This window comes from Lupinus angustifolius, chromosome LG08 (assembly GCF_001865875.1).
Source record: "Lupinus angustifolius cultivar Tanjil chromosome LG08, LupAngTanjil_v1.0, whole genome shotgun sequence".
In the NCBI taxonomy this organism is placed as follows: Eukaryota; Viridiplantae; Streptophyta; class Magnoliopsida; order Fabales; family Fabaceae; genus Lupinus; species Lupinus angustifolius.
Window position 1 is genome coordinate 22,930,546 of NC_032016.1, and position 17,501 is coordinate 22,948,046.

A 17,501-nucleotide genomic window follows, 5' to 3' on the forward strand; every position below is an offset into this window, starting at 1 on the left:
CCTTCTTCATTACAGTTATCTTATGCATTTGAAACTTCCAAGCTTGGCATTCAGAATTGATCTTACAAGACTTGGGGTGTTATTGACATGACAACAATTTTATGGGTTTGTGAAAACATGTGTATGAGTGAGCCAAGTCAAATAAGCTTGAAGGATAATTTGGACATATGAATGAGAAGTTTAGAACAATGAAGAAAAATAAGTAGAACCTCAACAAGGAGGTCAACCAACTTATTAATGTATACAAGTAATTTCTTTTTTTTTGGTACAATGGAAAGTAAAAACAACAAGAAGGAAAAAAAAAAATACCTGCCAACATACATGTAGATGTTTTTAGCTCGAACAAGATTGTCTCCAGTATAAGGACAATATTGTAGATTCTAAGCTTATCCAAATAATACGAGTCAAGTTTTGCCATTTAGTCGGCTACCTGATTAACCTCTTGAATAACATACTTAACCTCAATGATAACCTAACCCCAAGATCTGGTGAAGGTGAATATGGACACCATCCGAAATAATTTGGACCGCCTTAAGACAATCACTTTCCATAAAAACCTTTTTAAACCCCATAATTCATACAAATTTCAGACCCTAATTCATAGTCAAAAGTTTCACTAAAACAGGCTATCCAACATCAATATTACCCAAAAAAAACCACACAAAAAATCTCAATTACATATTTTCTAAGTTTAAGTATTTGTTTAAAAAAAAATTTCTCTCCAAAAACTTCACAAATTAGAAGAGCAACTAAATCTTTTTGAGATAGACATTAAATTATTTTATTGCACACCTAGCAGTCCTTTAATTCACCATGGGCTACGGGCTACTACCCTTTTAAAATGTAGAGAATACTTCAGTCAACAATTTTTTTTACTGGAATAGAAGACATCAAGTTATTCATCCAGTTTTTGTGTGAATCTTGTAACATGGATTATCAATATTTATCCAATTTTATATGTCCTTCAAAAATCTAATGGTCCCATTTACCACAATACCCTCACAATTTTTTTTTATTATTATATTTTTCTTTCCATACCTTATCTGGAAAGCTTGAAACGACTTGTCGCATGCTTAATTCCGAAACAGACAAATATAACTCTTGCGTTTTGAGAATCTGAGACAGGAATTTAGGGTTAGTTAACATTCTTCGACACTCTTGTCCTAAAAGCTTTTCCAGCATATCCATAAATTTCGTTATCCAATTTTCCATCCAGTGTTGTGCTTCCGTTTCCGCTCGTCGCAATTCGCATTGCGTTGCTTCAATTTTTTCCATCAAGGTACTCTCTCCTTTTCTATCTGTTAAATTTTGCATAAAAGAAACGATTTGGGCTCTTAGTTTGAGTAGTATTATATGAATTAACAACAATTTCATGCGTGTTTTTTATTTATTTGGTAGATTTTATCTTTGGGGTTTTTTTATTTCTGGATTTGATGTTGTTGATGGTTAAGGTTGATTTAGTGAGTAGCTATTTTAAGTGTATAACAAACCCTATCTCAGTAAGTATCTGTAAATTTGTGGCAGGAAAGGTGCACAGATTGGTACTGTTTTGTTTGGAAACTTCTAATGCTATTATTTTTGTGAGATTGAACCACTTGTGTCGTTTCATAATTCTCCTTTTCTGTTCTGCCATCTCATCCCCTTTGGGGTTACTTGAATCTGTTTGTTCACCTTGCATTTGAGTAGAAATTGTTTATTTCCTCATATTAGTTCTCATTTCATGTTTCAATTCTGGATTTTCTCGAGGAGCATTTCTGCATATAACTTTTTGTTATATATGTGAGTTTGTGCTCACTAACACACGACTTTTGGACTCGAGTCCGTTCGGGTTCTAACAGATTCGGTTCTTTCACCAGCTTCATTGTCTCGTTTTGCAATTCTGTTTTTTTTACTTTGCCTATCAAAATATCAATGCTGCTAATTTGTCACATTGTGTCCTTGTTAGTCTTATTCTCATTGCACGCTTTCTACTGAGATTCATTTTCTGCGACTCCTTTTCTTGGCCTTTCTTTTTTTCCTCCTTTTCGATATGTGTATACTTCTTCCCAGGAAATTTTCTGGCCTCTGTGCCTTCTTCATAGTTGCCTCACAAGCTTGTTTACTTAGTTTCCTAAGATGCCAAGGGAAAATGCAAATTCTTCACCAGTTGCTAAGCCTTCTGAGCCTGAAAAACCGGCAGAATCTGATGAGAGGGTCAATTTTACTGACGCAAATGATTCTGATGAAGAAATTGAATATGAAGAAATAGAAGTAGAAGAGGAGGTGGAAGAAGAGGAGGAGGAGGACCCAGAGGAGATAGAGGAAGAGGAGGAGGAAGAAGAGGTGGAGGAGGAGGAAGAGGTTGAAGAGGTGGAAGAAGATGATGCAAAAGTGGAAGATGAGAATGAGAAGAAAAAACATGCTGAACTTCTTTCTCTTCCTCCTCATGGGTCTGAAGTATACATTGGTGGCATTCCTCTTGATGTCTCAGATGAGGATTTGAAGGCTTTTTGTGAGCATATTGGGGAAGTTGCAGAGGTAATCCTGTGCCATTTCAATATGATGTATAATGTTTTTGTACAATATCATTCATTAACACGGGGTTCACTGAAAACAGGTTCGCATCATGAAAGGAAAGGATGCTTCTGAGAACAAGGGCTTCTGTTTTGTGACTTTTAGAAGTGTGGAGTTGGCTTCTAAAGCCATTGAGGAGCTGAATAATAAAGAATTTAAGGTAGTATGTTAGTTACTGTTTTATAGCTATTTCTCTTAATTGTTTGGCTTTAGTGCATCCCTTGTACTGCAAACATTGCAGATGCTTAGTGCAGACAATTATATTCTTTCTTAAGACAATTTGGTATATTGTCAATGCCTGACTATATAAACAATCAATTGTCTCAGGGTAAAAAAATTAAATGTTCCACAGCTCAAGCGAAACACCGCCTTTTTATTGGTAATGTTCCTAGAAGCTGGGACGAGGAAGATCTGAGGAAGGTTGTAAGTGAGATTGGACCTGGTGTTACTTCTATAGAACTAGTCAAGGTATTTCTTGCACTGTCATGCTTCCTTTCTCCCTACTTTTAAACAATATCTCAGGACTATTTGTTAAAGCCGTTCCTTAATCATCAGATATTCTTTGTTAAAATCATTCCTAAATTGCATATGTAGCGTGTACAGCTCGAAGTACGTAGAACCACTATTTTAGTTTTCTTATTTTATCACATTTGTATTTTATTTTATTTAATTCGATTCTTCATTTCAGGATATGAAGAACATAAAAAATAACCGTGGCTTTGCTTTCATCGACTATTATAATAATGCATGTGCTGAATATTCAAGGCAAAAGATGATGAGCCCGTCATTTAAGCTAGGTGATAATGCTCCAACAGTGAGCTGGGCTGACCCTAAAAATGCTGATTCCTCTGCTTCATCTCAGGTCTGGACTTTTATATCCTTCCGTATTTAAGGCCCGCTTGGTAACTGATAGTTATGATTAATGTGCCAGAAAATTTGTTATTATAATGAGATGTCTGCAACTTTGGTTGACCCATCAATGCTCTACATGTCTGTCCAGATGTGCAAGCACTTTGGCACACTTAAAAGCATTGTTTAGAATGAAAATTCTTAATCTTTAGACAAAATAGAAGAGTCTTCAAAATAAGACTATTGGGCACTACTTGCTTTTTGTAAAAGAACTCCTTTTGCATTCTTTTTTATTTTTTTAATGTCTTCACTCTTCGTCATTAAATGGAAAACAAACATCTTGCTACTGAACAAGGACTTATATCAAACATATTGAAGCTACCAAATTAAGTTATAATTCACTTGCAGTTGTCAGTTGTCACCATGACCAGTAGCCCATTGTCCACAAGTGTAGCTAGTGTTCATTCATTAGCTGGCTTGCCTTATAAAAGAAATAAAGAATATATAATAGTAAAAGAAAATAGTACCATGGATGAGAGACTAAGATATCCTGATTTGCAGAGGCACAAAAGAAAAACAATAAAGCTTTCCAATCTGTTTGCTTATCTATTAAGGACATGTCCCTCAAGAGACCTAACTAAGCCTGGGCCACCAAAAGGAACACCCAAATATAACCAAGCAGCCACCAAATGACTGAAAAGTAGTTAATCCTTTACATGAATGGCAGCAAGGCCACACTTATCCAAGTTAAATTAAACCAGAAACCTTTTCAGTTAGCTGAAGATTATAGAGAACATTTTGTATGGTAAACTGTGGTTAGGCATGGCTGGAATGAGAAACTGAGGTTGATGGTTGGCTGGAAAACTTAAGACGAGGCAATTAGCAGTGTCACCTGTGAAGGAGATGTCTGATGTGCTTAATGGCCCAGCATGTGGCTAGGATTTCTTTCATGATATGTTCCTTGATAGATGAGCACCCTCTGATTCCGATAATGGGGTCAGATTTTTATTGAAGTCTGAGAAAGAGGAGAGCTGGAGATTGCTGATGCAGTAGAGAAGAAAAACACACTAGTATACGTTGAACATTGCAGCTGCAGATAGGGTGAAAATGGAGTTTTGTGACTAGAGTTGGCGCACAGCCAACAGAAAGAGTCATTGGATGTAGACATCATGTGAGAGGAGTTCCAGACTTTGGCAACCTGGCAGTGGAATTAGTTTATGAAGGATGAGACCTTCTACCATGTTGAAAGAGTGATTGAGTGAAAATTTGCATGACATAATTTGTAAATATAAGAGCTAATCAATAACTGATTATAGAACTAGTTTTCAGCTATCAACTAAAGTCAAAAGTATAGGTGATCAATATCCCAAGTCCTCTTATGCACTAACTACTAAGTGTACTAATGCATGCTGAAATGGTGCGTTTAGCTACACACAATATATCATTTATATTAACAGCTCTTTGGGAGCTAATCAAAGGTTAAATGTTGATATAATTAACAGCTATTAACTATATTATTCCGGTCATAATTAACGACGACTAATATTCCAACATGTCATAAGTATCCCCTATCATTCTAGATTTCTAGTGAATATAGATTACCATGCAATTGAATCCTGGCTAGTTTTCGAACAGTTTTTTCTAGATGCATTACTATGTACATATTGAACATAGTGAATTCTCAAGCATGTATGAACAGGTGAAAGCAGTATATGTGAAGAACTTACCTAAGAATGTAACTCAAGAACAGTTGAAGAAGCTTTTTGAACGTCATGGGAAGATCACAAAGGTGGTTCTTCCATCCGCAAAGTCTGGGCAGGAAAAGAACAGAATCGGTTTTGTCCATTTTGCAGAGAGGTCAAATGCTATGAAAGCACTAAAAAACACTGAAAAATATGAATTAGAAGGTAGCATTTGAGTCAATTTTAATTTCCCCGATTTTCATGTAATGTAAGTAAACACTGGTCGATGTTGATTAGTTTTTTAAAATAAAATCAGGTCAAATTTTAGAGTGCTCTCTAGCAAAGCCACAGGCTGATCAAAAGTCTGGAGGATCAAACACACAGAAGCCAGGATTGCTTCCAAGTTATCCACCACAGGTTGGTGGTTATGGTTTGCTTGGGGGTCCCTATGGTGCACTCGGTGCAGGATATGGTGCTCCAGGTCTTCCACAGGTGATTTGTGAATTTCATTTATATTTGATATTTGTTATTTGTATATCATTTCCCGAGTCTTCACAGGAAGTTACTCATAATGGGTCTTCATTTTGTATTAACCTAAGCTATTACATTGATGGTAAATACTAAATAGTGATATTATAAAGATCTGCTAACTTTGATAGAGTCTATAGCCTTCTTGCACCGTGTACTTTTACATGCTAAATATATTTTAAATTTGAATAGAAATCATGTATATATTTCAGACTTTTAAGTATATATGAGGCGATCTATGTATTGTGCGCTGTTGTTTTATTCTCGCATTCATAATTTATTAATCTGATGGCTGGAGTTGTATCTTTGGCAGCCCATGATGTATGGAACGGGTCCAACTCCTGCTGGAATGGGCATGATGCCTATGCTTCTGCCTGATGGGCGGATTGCATATGTCTTGTAAGTTGAACTTCAAATTGTTTCTTGATATGTTTATTATCTAAGTGGTATGTTATATCATGACAGAATATTTGGCTGATAGGCAGATATTTTTGCAATGTTGTTCTATATAAAAAGAATTGATAAAATCCAATGGCTTTATGTGATACCCGAATTGTCCGGATCTAGAGCCTTAGTGTTTCTTTTGTTCTGCAGGCAACATCCAGGAATGCAGCCACAAGCACAAACCCCACCCTCACATCAGAGAAGTGGCAGGAGTGGTGGTGGCAGTAGCGGCAGCAGGAATGCCAGCAGTTCAAATAAGGGAAGGCACAACAATGATAATGGCCAAGGGCGCCGATATCGTCCATATTAGCTGGTCTTGATATAGATGAGAAGGTTGACTTGTAGTAGCACCCTCTTAAATCTCTAGTTTATTGACTTAACTATGACGTAATTTATTGAAATGTACTACAGAACTGTTTACCATTGTAAGATTTATTCTGTAGAATTTAGTCTTGATTACATGTCTTGGCATTTAATGCGTAAGTTGAATTTTCTTATTTTGATAGAGTCCTCTATTTGAGAGTTGAGACTAATGATTAACCTGGAAAAGAAAAACCTCAAATCTACACTATAAATGGGGTGTGGACATCTGCTGTCCCACAATAGTGTACCACTTGATGTGCCACTATTTGTGATTGGTCAGAAAAATAATTAATTATTAAATTTTAATTTAAATATATTTTTTCAACCAATCACAAGTAGTGGCACATGAAGTGGCACTCTTTGTGGGACAGCAGATGTGCTCCCCTATAAATGCTAGCATCTGAAAATTTGAGACAAATAAATTGCTATTATTTCAGCAATTCCTTGTTCCTTAGATTTGTAATTTTAACTTTTATGGTTGTCTTTGAATATAAAAACAACTTAAAGGGATGCAGGGAGCTCATTAATTAGTGCAAATCGGGAGTGTGATCACTTGACATGATCACAAGTAATAAGAAAATAAAATTGAATAATCTCTAGTAATTCAACTTTTTTTAGTTTAGTGGCAAGCTTTTCAGTGGTGTTTATTTGGAGAGATTTAAAATTGTTATGACTAACCCCATCCAACCATCACTCGGAAGAAGGTACAGCACTCATACCTACTGATTTCCTCCAAGTCTAAATAAATTATCTGGCTCTTCCAAGTAGTTTCTTTGCATTCTAATTATTTGATACTGAAGAAGTGAAGAGAGACCACATGGTAGCAGAATTTAAAGGGCAGTAACATGTCATAAAGAAAATATGCCAATAAATCATTCTAATATAAACCTCCTTTGTAGCATTAAATCAGTTTAAATTGCAGTAGCTCATATGAAGCAGACATATATAACCAAAGTTTTGTCTAAGAGGCAGCCATTGATACGGTGCAACCATTAATAATACACGCATTTAATCTATAAGTTAAGGTTGTGCAGACAATTTTCTCTGTTCAACCTCTTCATCCCCATATCAATACAATTCAAAATTAAGGATAGAAGAACTTTCCAAAACAATCAAAGTCTTGGCTGAAAGTGAAAGCCATATTTGTGATATTAATAGGGAGTAGTGTGCAGCATCCAAGCAACAAGGAGTCATGCATATTATCCAAATAACATGAAATATAACACCCCGTCTCAGTCATGACAAATGCAACCGCCTTATCTCACTGGCTCTCACCTTCCTCGCCTTTCTCAGATGACTCAGCTTCCAGCTTTCTTTTCTTTTTTGCCTCATTTTCCTTTTCTTTTGACGCTGCTGCTCTCTTCCCAGCGTTTTTCATCCTAAACTCTGTAAGTAAAGAGAAAATCAGTTAAAGGTCAGCTAAAGACTCTATCCAGACAGTAAACGAGTTCTTCCCCAAGAGAGTAGAAATTATTTATCAAGTCCGTGCAAACATTAATCAAACCAATATAATAACATACATTTTCTGAATGTATAAAAAGACAAGGGCATATCTAATGAGAGGAGTTTGTATCCAAAAAAGGTGAGATGAGCAAGATTTGACCAATATAAGTCACTTAATAGTCAAATGGTTACTTTAAAAAATCACATACATTTATCTTCTAATCTTAACCAGTGAAGTACGATTTAATGGTCTAGATGCACTTCGCTCACATCTCACAATAACAAGATGTTCTCACTTGATATATATATTATAAAGATTAGATATATATTCTTAAACTGATTACTAATTAAACATGGAAAGCTTTACAAACTTGTATCTTGTGTGCTTCAATGAAGTACTCCCTCTCCTGCTAACATTCAATCAAATGTGCATCAATATGAACGAAATAGACAACCGACCCTCCTGTTCCTAATTAACTCTTAGAACCAAATTTCGAAACCACTAGCTGATCATGCTAATTTGATCACTTAGTGTAACAGTAACAAACAAAACAAACAACAGGACAAGATCAAATCTCAAGAGTTGTATACACAAAAAATCATGCCAACCCTCAGAAACCATCCAAATGACAGGGCAAAACAACCCCAAAATTCATGATACAAGATTTTGAAAATGCTGCCAGAGATAAATCATGTTTGCCCTCCACATTGTAAGTAACTGACCTTCAAGAGAAGCTTTTAGAGACGGTATAAACTCAGAGAACTCGGTTTCTTTAAGAGCTTCAAAAACATCCTCTGCGTTTATAATCTGTCTTTTCGATTCCTTACATATGTCATTAGCCCTGCACATACATATATATCATTTCAAATTCCACAACTTTCTTCAAAAAAATCCCATTTTAATAAAAGTTCTACATTAATCATTGAATCCACTACAAAATTTCCCTGATCCCAAATTGGCTTAGTTAATTTGCAATCTTCTAATTAACCTAACAAATGAAAAGGCGTTCAGATTAAAACTAAATAAAAATTAGGGTTTAGAGTGGTTTACGTTGCGGAGAGGTAGTGGATGAAGATTCTAGCACTTTCGGAGAATGCAAGAAGAGCGTCTTTGTGGATGGAAATGTCTCCGTCTTCAGAACAACGGGAAAGCTTATCCTTCACCACACGGCGCACGATAGCCTTGGGTAGCTCCTCCGCCTCTGGCACCGCCTTTTTCGCCGTCTCCGCCATTCTCTTTTCTCACTCTCTGATCTATTCTTCTTCGATTTCGATTTCAATTTGAATTAGGAATTATTGTAGAGTATAAGATATTAGGGTTTATCTCCCGCCATTCTCATATGGCACTTCGCGCTCACTATCCGATTTCACAGTATAAGACAAAAAAATAATACAAACATTTTGGCCCACTAAATTATTGTGTATCAGTTTGGTATTTAAAATTTTTAAAATATTCTCCGAAAATATTAAATATCAATTAAATTGATTTTTTACATCTTAAATTCTTAATCCATCTATGCATTTTTTAAGTATTAGTTTGAATTTCATAGGATACCAAATTAATACACACAAAAAAATAAACGGAAAAAAAGTTAAGGAAAAAAGTAGTAGGTATTCACTCAAAATAATAATTAACATTAACAATCCCTTTTATTATAAAAGAATAAAGTATATTATTGTGAGGAAAAATTCTTACTTCCTATAAAGTATCCCTTTTATTCTTACTTCCTATAAAACTATGGGTGCTAACATTCATCCAAAAAGGCAACAATTAGACCAAACCAATTTTTTAAAATTTGATTCTTTAAAGAATCAAAATGATCAGAATTGGGATTTAAAAATACTAAACTATTTGTTTTTATGAACTACTTTATTTTGTAAAAAACTTGATGTCATAATATAAAATGCTAAACTATTTGTGTTTATGAACGAAAACAAGAAGACTCTAGTTTATAATAAGACTATAAAATATTTTTTCATATAAGAGATAATTTATATCCTACAGCCGGTAAAAGTGTGACATATATACTATTTAGTTTGGTTTTAGAAATGTTTTTTTAGAAAATATTAAATCAGAATAAATGTATCACCATTGATTTCCAAAAACTAACTAGCAGAGACCTACATAATAAAAGCCATCTCCATCTCCATTTCTCTTTTAACATGACCACTAAAGAGAGACATTCCAATCACAATTTGACAAAACCTCATAATTTCCATCTCTTAAACCCATCTCCCCCATCTTAATTCCAATTTAAAATTAAAGTTAAGTAATGAAAACAGAGACAAATCACCTTAACTTGTCAATGTTTTCACATGTTTAAAAAATACCATTCATAAGGCACAAGGCACTAAAGAGACATCACTTATCACATTTAAATGCCAAACTAAGGGGCTTATCATCTTAATTTCACAGTACTTCCACAAATACAAATCCATCTCAAACAAAAATAATAATCCCAAAAGGAAAAGGTGACACTAAAGCAGAACAATATGGCTGCAAGCACTAGCTTAATTTTCAGGCCAGCATTTCTCAGTAGAGTGCTTCTTCCTTGTGAGTTTCAATTACAAGGTCTGAAGTTGGATACGAGACACAGGTAAGCAGATAGCCATCCTTCAGTTGATTGTCATCAAGGAATGAGCCATCAGACTGATCCACCTGACCGGAAACAATCTTCCCGGCACAGGTAGAGCATGCTCCAGCACGGCACGAATAAGGAAGTTCAACTCCAGCATTTTCTGCTGCATCCAAGATGTAAGTGTCGTCGGGGGCCTCAAATTCATTTTCTTTTCCATCTGGGCCGATCAGCTTAACCTTGTAAGCAGCCATAGCAGTCACCCGAAATGAAGAGGATGACTTCAAGCCAAAAGATCTGGAAACACTCTTCACAGACCCAATGGAGGAAGGGAACTTTGCTATGGTTGCAACACTGGACCGGTTTTGGATTGCAGTTTGAAACATGCATTGGGGCGAAACCTTCACAGCTGTCATGGTTGACATGATTACCCTGGAAATAAATCCATATTAAAAAAACTAGTCCTTTACAGAATCCACAACTTATGTATCGCAGAGTACAACAGGAGTTAAAAAAGGTTTTATACACTAGTGATGAAAAAGTCGAGATCCGAAATCCAATCAGAATTAGTTATAGTACTATAAGAATGACATTGCTTAGCAGATACATTCACTGAATAACAATACACTTCTTAAGAAACCAAAAGGCAAAAGATTATACATGAATGATATTTCATCAACAGTATAACAGCCCAAAAGATTATACATTATGGTGTCGTTCAATTCATACAACCGATCCCACCTACGGAAACTAAGACTTAAGTTGTTGTTATTTTCATGTCAACCAATCATCTACAAATAGTTAAAAAACAGTAATTTTGACAGCTCTATTTGAATAGTTCTTTTTGTGCCTTTGTGTACTAACTTAAATCTTAATACTAAGATCCACTTTATTAGAAAACCTTCAACCATCATCTGCTTAATTGATCATAGCCATACCACAAATCACAACTAAATCAACAGTAAATATTTAGGTAGGTAAAAGAGGTGAAATGTAAAGCAAATTGCAAACTAAATTCAAAGAACAATCTTGCATGAATTTGTAGCATATATAAAAATTTACAAAGAATAGGAACAAAACAAATTCCATTCATAAAAAAAGATATTGATTTATGGAGCAGTATGAGAAGAAGCAAGCTAGGAGCTCTATGTTCTTCACTCAAAGCTCCAAAATTTACAATAAAACACTATATGCTCAAAGTCAAAATTGCATCTTACAACTTGCATTAGACATAAGATATGAACAGACAAATAATGATCTACACAAATACACTTTAGTTACATCAAGTTGTAAAATTCAAAACAAACCTAACTCCCAATATTTTTTTCCTGATATATTATTTACATATAACATAAAATACCGAACTTTATAAGGATCAGACATAATAAAAAAGGGTGGCGACCCATTACACGAGACTCACACCTAGCGGAGTCTGGTGAGTACAGACATACAAGGCAGTTTCCGTGATTTCAAATTACGAGGCAAACAAACTTACCGGTGCGCCGAGACTCACATATACAATAAATAAGGATGATAGATAATAAAATAAATAAAATAATAAATTAGAGATAACATGCCATAGACAGAGGGTAAAAAAAGATGGGCTTAGAGAGAGAGAGAGAGAGAGAGAGAGAGAGAGAGAGAGAGAGAAGATGGTGTGTTGAAAGAGAGAAGGAAGAGAAGAAATGAAGAGGTTAATAGAGAAATGGAAATGGGTTAATTGGCTATTGGGGTTGTTATTGGGGCCTTTCCACCCAACCCACCTAATTATTTTCCACCTAATCCTTTCTATTTTTCGGCAACGCCAGAATTTGTAGTTTCTCAAATAGTTTCAAGTCTACCAACAATGTGTTAATTCAATAGTGTGTAACAACTTTATTAGATTTTTAGAATTATTAAAATATTAATGATTTGATTTTTATGAATAATATTTGTTTGAATAAGAAAATTGTTTGAAATAACATTTACAAAATGACACTAATTTTCAATAATTCTCTTAGTAATTTTACCTTTCAAAATCTATAAAAATTACATTAGATGTCTTGAACTATCTTACCTTTCAACTAGTTATAATGGACAATTATAATTTAATAAATTATAAATAAAAACTCGATCGAATATACCTTTTATAATGTACTCATCATAAATTATGTGTACTATTTTTTAATTTTTTTTTGTTTCCCACAAGTATCATTGCACATTAGAGATAATCTTATCCGAGTCGGGAACATCAACAGTACCATTTTTTAATCTACTTTCTCAATACATACATTTATATTATTCTTTAAATCAGAAAATATTTTATTTTTGACTTGAATAAAATTAATTAAAATTGTTTTTCTAGTTTTTATATTTCAAATTTATTAAATTATTTAATAATGATTTCCTAAATTTGATTTGATTTTTTATTTAAAATTGTTTAACACTAATATCTAACTTAAAGTATGTTATTAATGTTTTATTTATTTCTATCATATTCATTGAATTGTCAACTTAAAAAATAAATTATTTTTTTGTGAGTAATGGGTCCAAGGTCCGAAAAAGAATACACATTGACTCTAATAATTTGAATTAAAATAAATGGACCGAACTCATGAGATCAGCAATCTAAAATTCAAATTCAAACTTGGCTGCTGAACAATCTATATTAGCTAGAGCGTTAGCGTATTTCTTGGTTTCCCCATAACAACGAAATATTTTAATTGTCCAATTATTCTTCAATGATTGTCTAATTTGATCAATTATTCTTTTTGAGCTTAGACATGATTGATATAAAAGTGAAATTAAAAATATGAGTCAATTTAATCTAAATTTACTAACGTTTAAGAGTTTACGAAACAGGGAAAAATTAATTTTAATTTTAAAAAAAATCAAAACTATGATAAAACTTTATCTTCTGTGAAATTGAGAAAAGTAAAACAATATCAATTAACACCTTAAAAAATATCACATAACATAACTTAAATTGAAATTTTAAAATATTACTTAATTAAAATTTATTTTACTTTCATAATTTTATCCTATACTTTAAAGAATTATTTCAATGCATATATAAAGGCTCACTAGGATTAGATTAGGCTTCACAAATTGATGAACACTTAAAAGATGTATTTACACATTATGTCCTTATGCTGCAGCTAAATTTGAACCCTCATAACAGTCAAACTCGGAAGTTTAAGCAAACTTGTAGACATTTTTACTTCTAGAAGAGTTTTTATGCAATAATTTCAGGCATATTATCAGTTCAGATTTTTTCTCATTCTTTGTTAGAGTTGAAGTTGGGGGCACAAACACAAGCACAATGCATGTTACTATAATTTACATGTCAAAATGTATGAGCCTTGCATGTCTTAAACTTACTTTAGATAAGAATGAGCATGTATAAGCATAGAATAAAATGACACATGGCTATAGCTATATCCATTATAATGAAAGCTTATAATTTGATCATTATCACTATTTTTAGTGGCAATTTGAGCTAACAGAAAGAGCAGCTTCTAGATATAGTGTAATCATACACTGTTCCTGGTTTAGATTGGTCATGTTTGCTGTATTTTCCATATATGTTCATTCTCTCTCAGCTCCAACTGAATCCATTCAAGTCTAGCTGTTTACAATTTGTTGCAGGCTCATTATCTTCACCCTTGTTTAGGTCCAATCTTGCTGATGCAAAGTAAGAAGACAATCTATAATCCTGTGAAACTTTCTCATCAGCCACTAGTTTCACTGGTTCTGTTCTAATGGAGTTTAAGTTTCTTTGTTTGTATTCACCATTTTCTTTTTCTCCTTCAACTCCAATGCTCATAGATAAGTTGCCAGGACTTCTTTCCACAACAAAGTTTCTTCTTTCTAGATTCTTGCTCAATGAGGCAAGAAAGTTGTTATTTTTCACTTGATCAGTACACCAATTGAACTCAGATTTGTTATGGCCATTGAAGGGTCTTAAGTTCATATCTTGCTGATCCTTTTGTGATCCCTCACAGGATGTGAGGCAACTTTCTATGGAATAATCAGTTGGTGGGTTAGTTTGTTTATCATGAGGGTTAAATCCTTGTAATTCCTCCAGTTCTGAAAATGCTGAGTTCAGACTCTGAGAGGATACTTTGGACACAAGCTCAGAAAGTTGTACTTTAGCAGCTTCAATTCCTACTATTCCTAAACTCTGTCTACCAAGTGTTTCTTGAGCTTTTTCTAGCACTGCTTGTAGGTATTTTCCTTGAGACTCTATGCGGAGTTGCAAGTGTCTTTGTACCTGGACCAACAGTTTATAGATCAATAATGTTTTGTGTGCATCAAATATGATACAAGAAGTTTAAGGTTGATTAGATTATAAGAAAACTTTAGAGTTTTCAGTTGTTTGCATCAGTGGTTTAATTGATGGGATAATAAAATGCATGCATGGTAAGTTGGTATCACACACCTCAAGTTGTTCATTTAGTCTTCTCTGCACCTCTATCTGCATCTGAAGTGCCTCACTTATGTGCAAATCTCTAGCACCAGTGAAATTAATGTTAATATATAAGATCTTAAGTGATAGAATGTTTATACTGAAGAAGCATGTGAACTTTCTTACTTGTTAGCCTTAGGTGCAAGGTCTAAATTGTTCATATGAGTTCCATTATTCTCAAAGTGTCTTTCTCCCGTTTCTGCACCTGGATTTGTGGCTAGTAAGATAAACTTGTTGATAAACAAAACTTTTGGTGGTTCTGTTCATAAAACTATACTAGACATTTATAGTGGAAGAGTTTGTTCTCTTACTGATTTTGTGTGTCACATTGTTGCTTTGTCCATGCATATTCTTGCTCAATCTATACTTCTGGAGTTGAAAAGGAGATGTTCAGTAATTGCACCATACAAGTCAAGTTATAATGGTTCTCCATAGCTTTGTGCACAATATATATGATTTTCATTTTGCTTTACACAATAACATAGCAGCTTTATACCATTAACCAAGAAAACTTAGCAGCTATATGCTATATAATTTAGCAAAAGCATATTATACACAGGGCCTGTAAACTTGAAGACAAGTGATTTCATGATTCATATGAAGTAGTTTTTTGGAATATAATCCAATATGTAGAAGGAAGATAAAGATCATGTTTTGTACATAGCTTTCTTAATGTGAAACATCCTTCTGATTCATATGGTATGAGAGTCTTAGACTGAAACATTCACAATACCATTGAAAAAAACTTCAATTAGTATCCTATTTTTTAGTTAAGATTATATTTATAAATCTCAACTTTAGGGGGGAAATTATGACAATGAATTTCATTTGGCTTGCAAGAAATGCTGAAATAATGTAAAAAAAATGCAGCCCATCGACGAGGCCGATCACAAGTGAAGAGGTTGTTTTCAGGAGTTGACGGAATAATGTATGTAATGTAAATAACACACGTAAAATGATAGGAATATTGTAAAAAAGGGGTTGTTATACAGATGAGTAATGATTTTTACCTGAAGATGACTCTTCAGATGATATAAGGTAAGCCCTGGAATTCCCATGAGTTTCATCACTGTTTTTGGAGTTGCTTCTGCATCAGAAATTGTAGTTAATTAGCATTAGTGAATAACTCAAAATCCTATCTTCCTAAAGATTTGATGATCCACAAGTTGATGTGCATATTATATACTCACTATCAGGTCCACCTAACTGATGAACTGCTTCTATAAACCTAGCATGAAGATCTGGTGTCCATTTCAATCTAGGCTTAGCATCAGTTGAGAGTACAAGTCCAGAATCAACAGAACCATTTCCTGTTTGAAGGAACATATGTCTATCAGAAGAAGGGATTGTCATTCTAGATGAAGAAGAATTTGTATTCTTTCCTTGATGTTGGTGAAGATGGTACATTATATTTCACCTGCAAAAGCCACAACTTATTATATATTAAGCAAATAAGCACCATAACAAGCAAAATCTAACTACTTAATACTCTGTGTTGAAGACCAGCTTTTACCTGAATGCTTCTATTTCTATGACAGGTGGAAACTCAATAATGCTTTTATTTTCAAGTATTATCACTAGTCCTGATAGTATTAAATAACTGAACTTATGACAACTTCTTATGCTTGTCTTGTTTCTCCACACTTCAGCACAAAGCATGCTATTTCTCAGAGGTATTTATAACTGAGATCAGGTAGGGGGAACTAGTAATGCATGGAATCTTTGATTTAACCAATGGAAAACTGAACTTAATCCTTAATGTGTGATGAGCTGGAAAAGATACTATTCTTTTGCTACTTTTCCTCACTTGGATTGAGGTCAGATAAAAATTATTATATGGTCAAGGATCAATAGATCTAACTAAATCATGATCGTTAATAATATATTAATGATTTAAATTAAATTAGTTTATTATAAATTACTGATGAAGATCTTATTGGAACTATTAGTCTTAGATTATGTAATAATTTTTGTGGTTGTGGACTTTTTTTAGGTCCACTTTATATTATGAGAAGGTATTGTTATATAAACATTCCATTTGAGTTCCTATGCAATACAACTTCCTTTAAAAAATAGATTTTTGTGTACTTCTTTCTTACAGCTGTTCAAAAATTTGACCAATTTCTGTATATAAAACTAAAATTAATACAAAAAAGAAATGTTATGCTATCAAGTTCCTAACTGCATTAGGTTCCAGAACTGATCCTGTAAATTTTAACCAAATGTGCATACTTATTCTTTTGCTTGGCAAAAGTGAGAATCATATTCCCAAATTTGAAAGAGGAATTTTCTTTTCTCCCTGACTTGGTTCTGTGGAATCTAATATTCTTCTCTACTTGGAACTGCCAAAGCCCATCCTTTATTCTTTGTTTGTTTTAAAGGAAGATTCTTAGAAGTTAGAGGTACTAAACAAATTAAATATCTTTGTTTCTCAGTTTGAATTTGTGATAATTTTATTAGTCCTCTACATACATAGTTCTTGAATAATAGCATAATATATGGTTAATTTGGCTAAATGTTATGTAAGTTAAAGTATGCTAACATAAACAACAAAAAGAACTTCTTAATTGGTAATGCATCATGAACTTGTACAATATAATCTATTGACTAAAGCAC

The 17,501-nt window shown here is 33.7% G+C and overlaps 4 protein-coding genes and 1 long non-coding RNA gene across 10 annotated transcripts; 1 reads left to right on the forward strand and 4 right to left on the reverse strand.

Moving 5' to 3' along the window:
* LOC109355259 (heterogeneous nuclear ribonucleoprotein Q-like) lies at positions 1,080–6,532 on the forward strand. 3 transcript variants are annotated; one of them, XM_019598313.1, is made up of 9 exons: positions 1,080–1,279; positions 2,050–2,517; positions 2,597–2,713; positions 2,881–3,021; positions 3,242–3,415; positions 5,102–5,309; positions 5,401–5,576; positions 5,926–6,011; positions 6,207–6,532. In XM_019598313.1, the coding sequence occupies exons 2-9, from the start codon at positions 2,116–2,118 to the stop codon at positions 6,364–6,366; spliced, it is 1,464 nt and encodes a 487-aa protein (XP_019453858.1). In that variant the 5' UTR covers positions 1,080–1,279; positions 2,050–2,115; the 3' UTR covers positions 6,367–6,532. The 3 variants fall into 3 exon arrangements, with proteins under 3 accessions (XP_019453858.1, XP_019453859.1, XP_019453857.1); XM_019598314.1 differs by having other exon boundaries at positions 2,107–2,517; XM_019598312.1 differs by lacking the exon at positions 1,080–1,279 and having other exon boundaries at positions 1,995–2,517.
* On the reverse strand, positions 1,387–1,781 carry LOC109355263. Its single transcript, XR_002108643.1, has 2 exons — positions 1,672–1,781; positions 1,387–1,641 (listed from the first exon to the last, which is right to left on the reverse strand). It is a non-coding gene; the product is annotated as an uncharacterized LOC109355263 (long non-coding RNA).
* LOC109355262 (DNA polymerase epsilon subunit 3-like) lies at positions 7,463–9,234 on the reverse strand. The gene is made up of 3 exons (XM_019598320.1): positions 8,914–9,234; positions 8,586–8,704; positions 7,463–7,805 (listed from the first exon to the last, which is right to left on the reverse strand). Exons 1-3 carry the CDS (start codon positions 9,093–9,095, stop codon positions 7,681–7,683), a joined length of 426 nt encoding a protein of 141 aa, XP_019453865.1. The 5' UTR covers positions 9,096–9,234; the 3' UTR covers positions 7,463–7,680.
* LOC109355261 (ferredoxin, root R-B1-like) lies at positions 10,152–12,165 on the reverse strand. Of its 3 annotated transcripts, none has more exons than XM_019598319.1 (2): positions 12,074–12,165; positions 10,152–10,870 (listed from the first exon to the last, which is right to left on the reverse strand). In XM_019598319.1, the coding sequence occupies exon 2, from the start codon at positions 10,861–10,863 to the stop codon at positions 10,396–10,398; it is 468 nt and encodes a 155-aa protein (XP_019453864.1). In that variant the 5' UTR covers positions 10,864–10,870; positions 12,074–12,165; the 3' UTR covers positions 10,152–10,395. The 3 variants fall into 3 exon arrangements, with proteins under 3 accessions (XP_019453864.1, XP_019453863.1, XP_019453862.1); XM_019598318.1 differs by lacking the exon at positions 12,074–12,165 and adding an exon at positions 12,054–12,072; XM_019598317.1 differs by lacking the exon at positions 12,074–12,165 and adding an exon at positions 12,044–12,063.
* On the reverse strand, positions 13,956–16,587 carry LOC109355260 (myb-related protein 2-like). Of its 2 annotated transcripts, XM_019598316.1 has the most exons (8): positions 16,459–16,584; positions 16,399–16,420; positions 16,076–16,302; positions 15,896–15,972; positions 15,197–15,254; positions 15,012–15,090; positions 14,859–14,928; positions 13,956–14,690 (listed from the first exon to the last, which is right to left on the reverse strand). In XM_019598316.1, exons 3-8 carry the CDS (start codon positions 16,290–16,292, stop codon positions 14,016–14,018), a joined length of 1,176 nt encoding a protein of 391 aa, XP_019453861.1. In that variant the 5' UTR covers positions 16,293–16,302; positions 16,399–16,420; positions 16,459–16,584; the 3' UTR covers positions 13,956–14,015. The 2 variants fall into 2 exon arrangements, with proteins under 2 accessions (XP_019453861.1, XP_019453860.1); XM_019598315.1 differs by having other exon boundaries at positions 15,012–15,102; positions 16,399–16,587.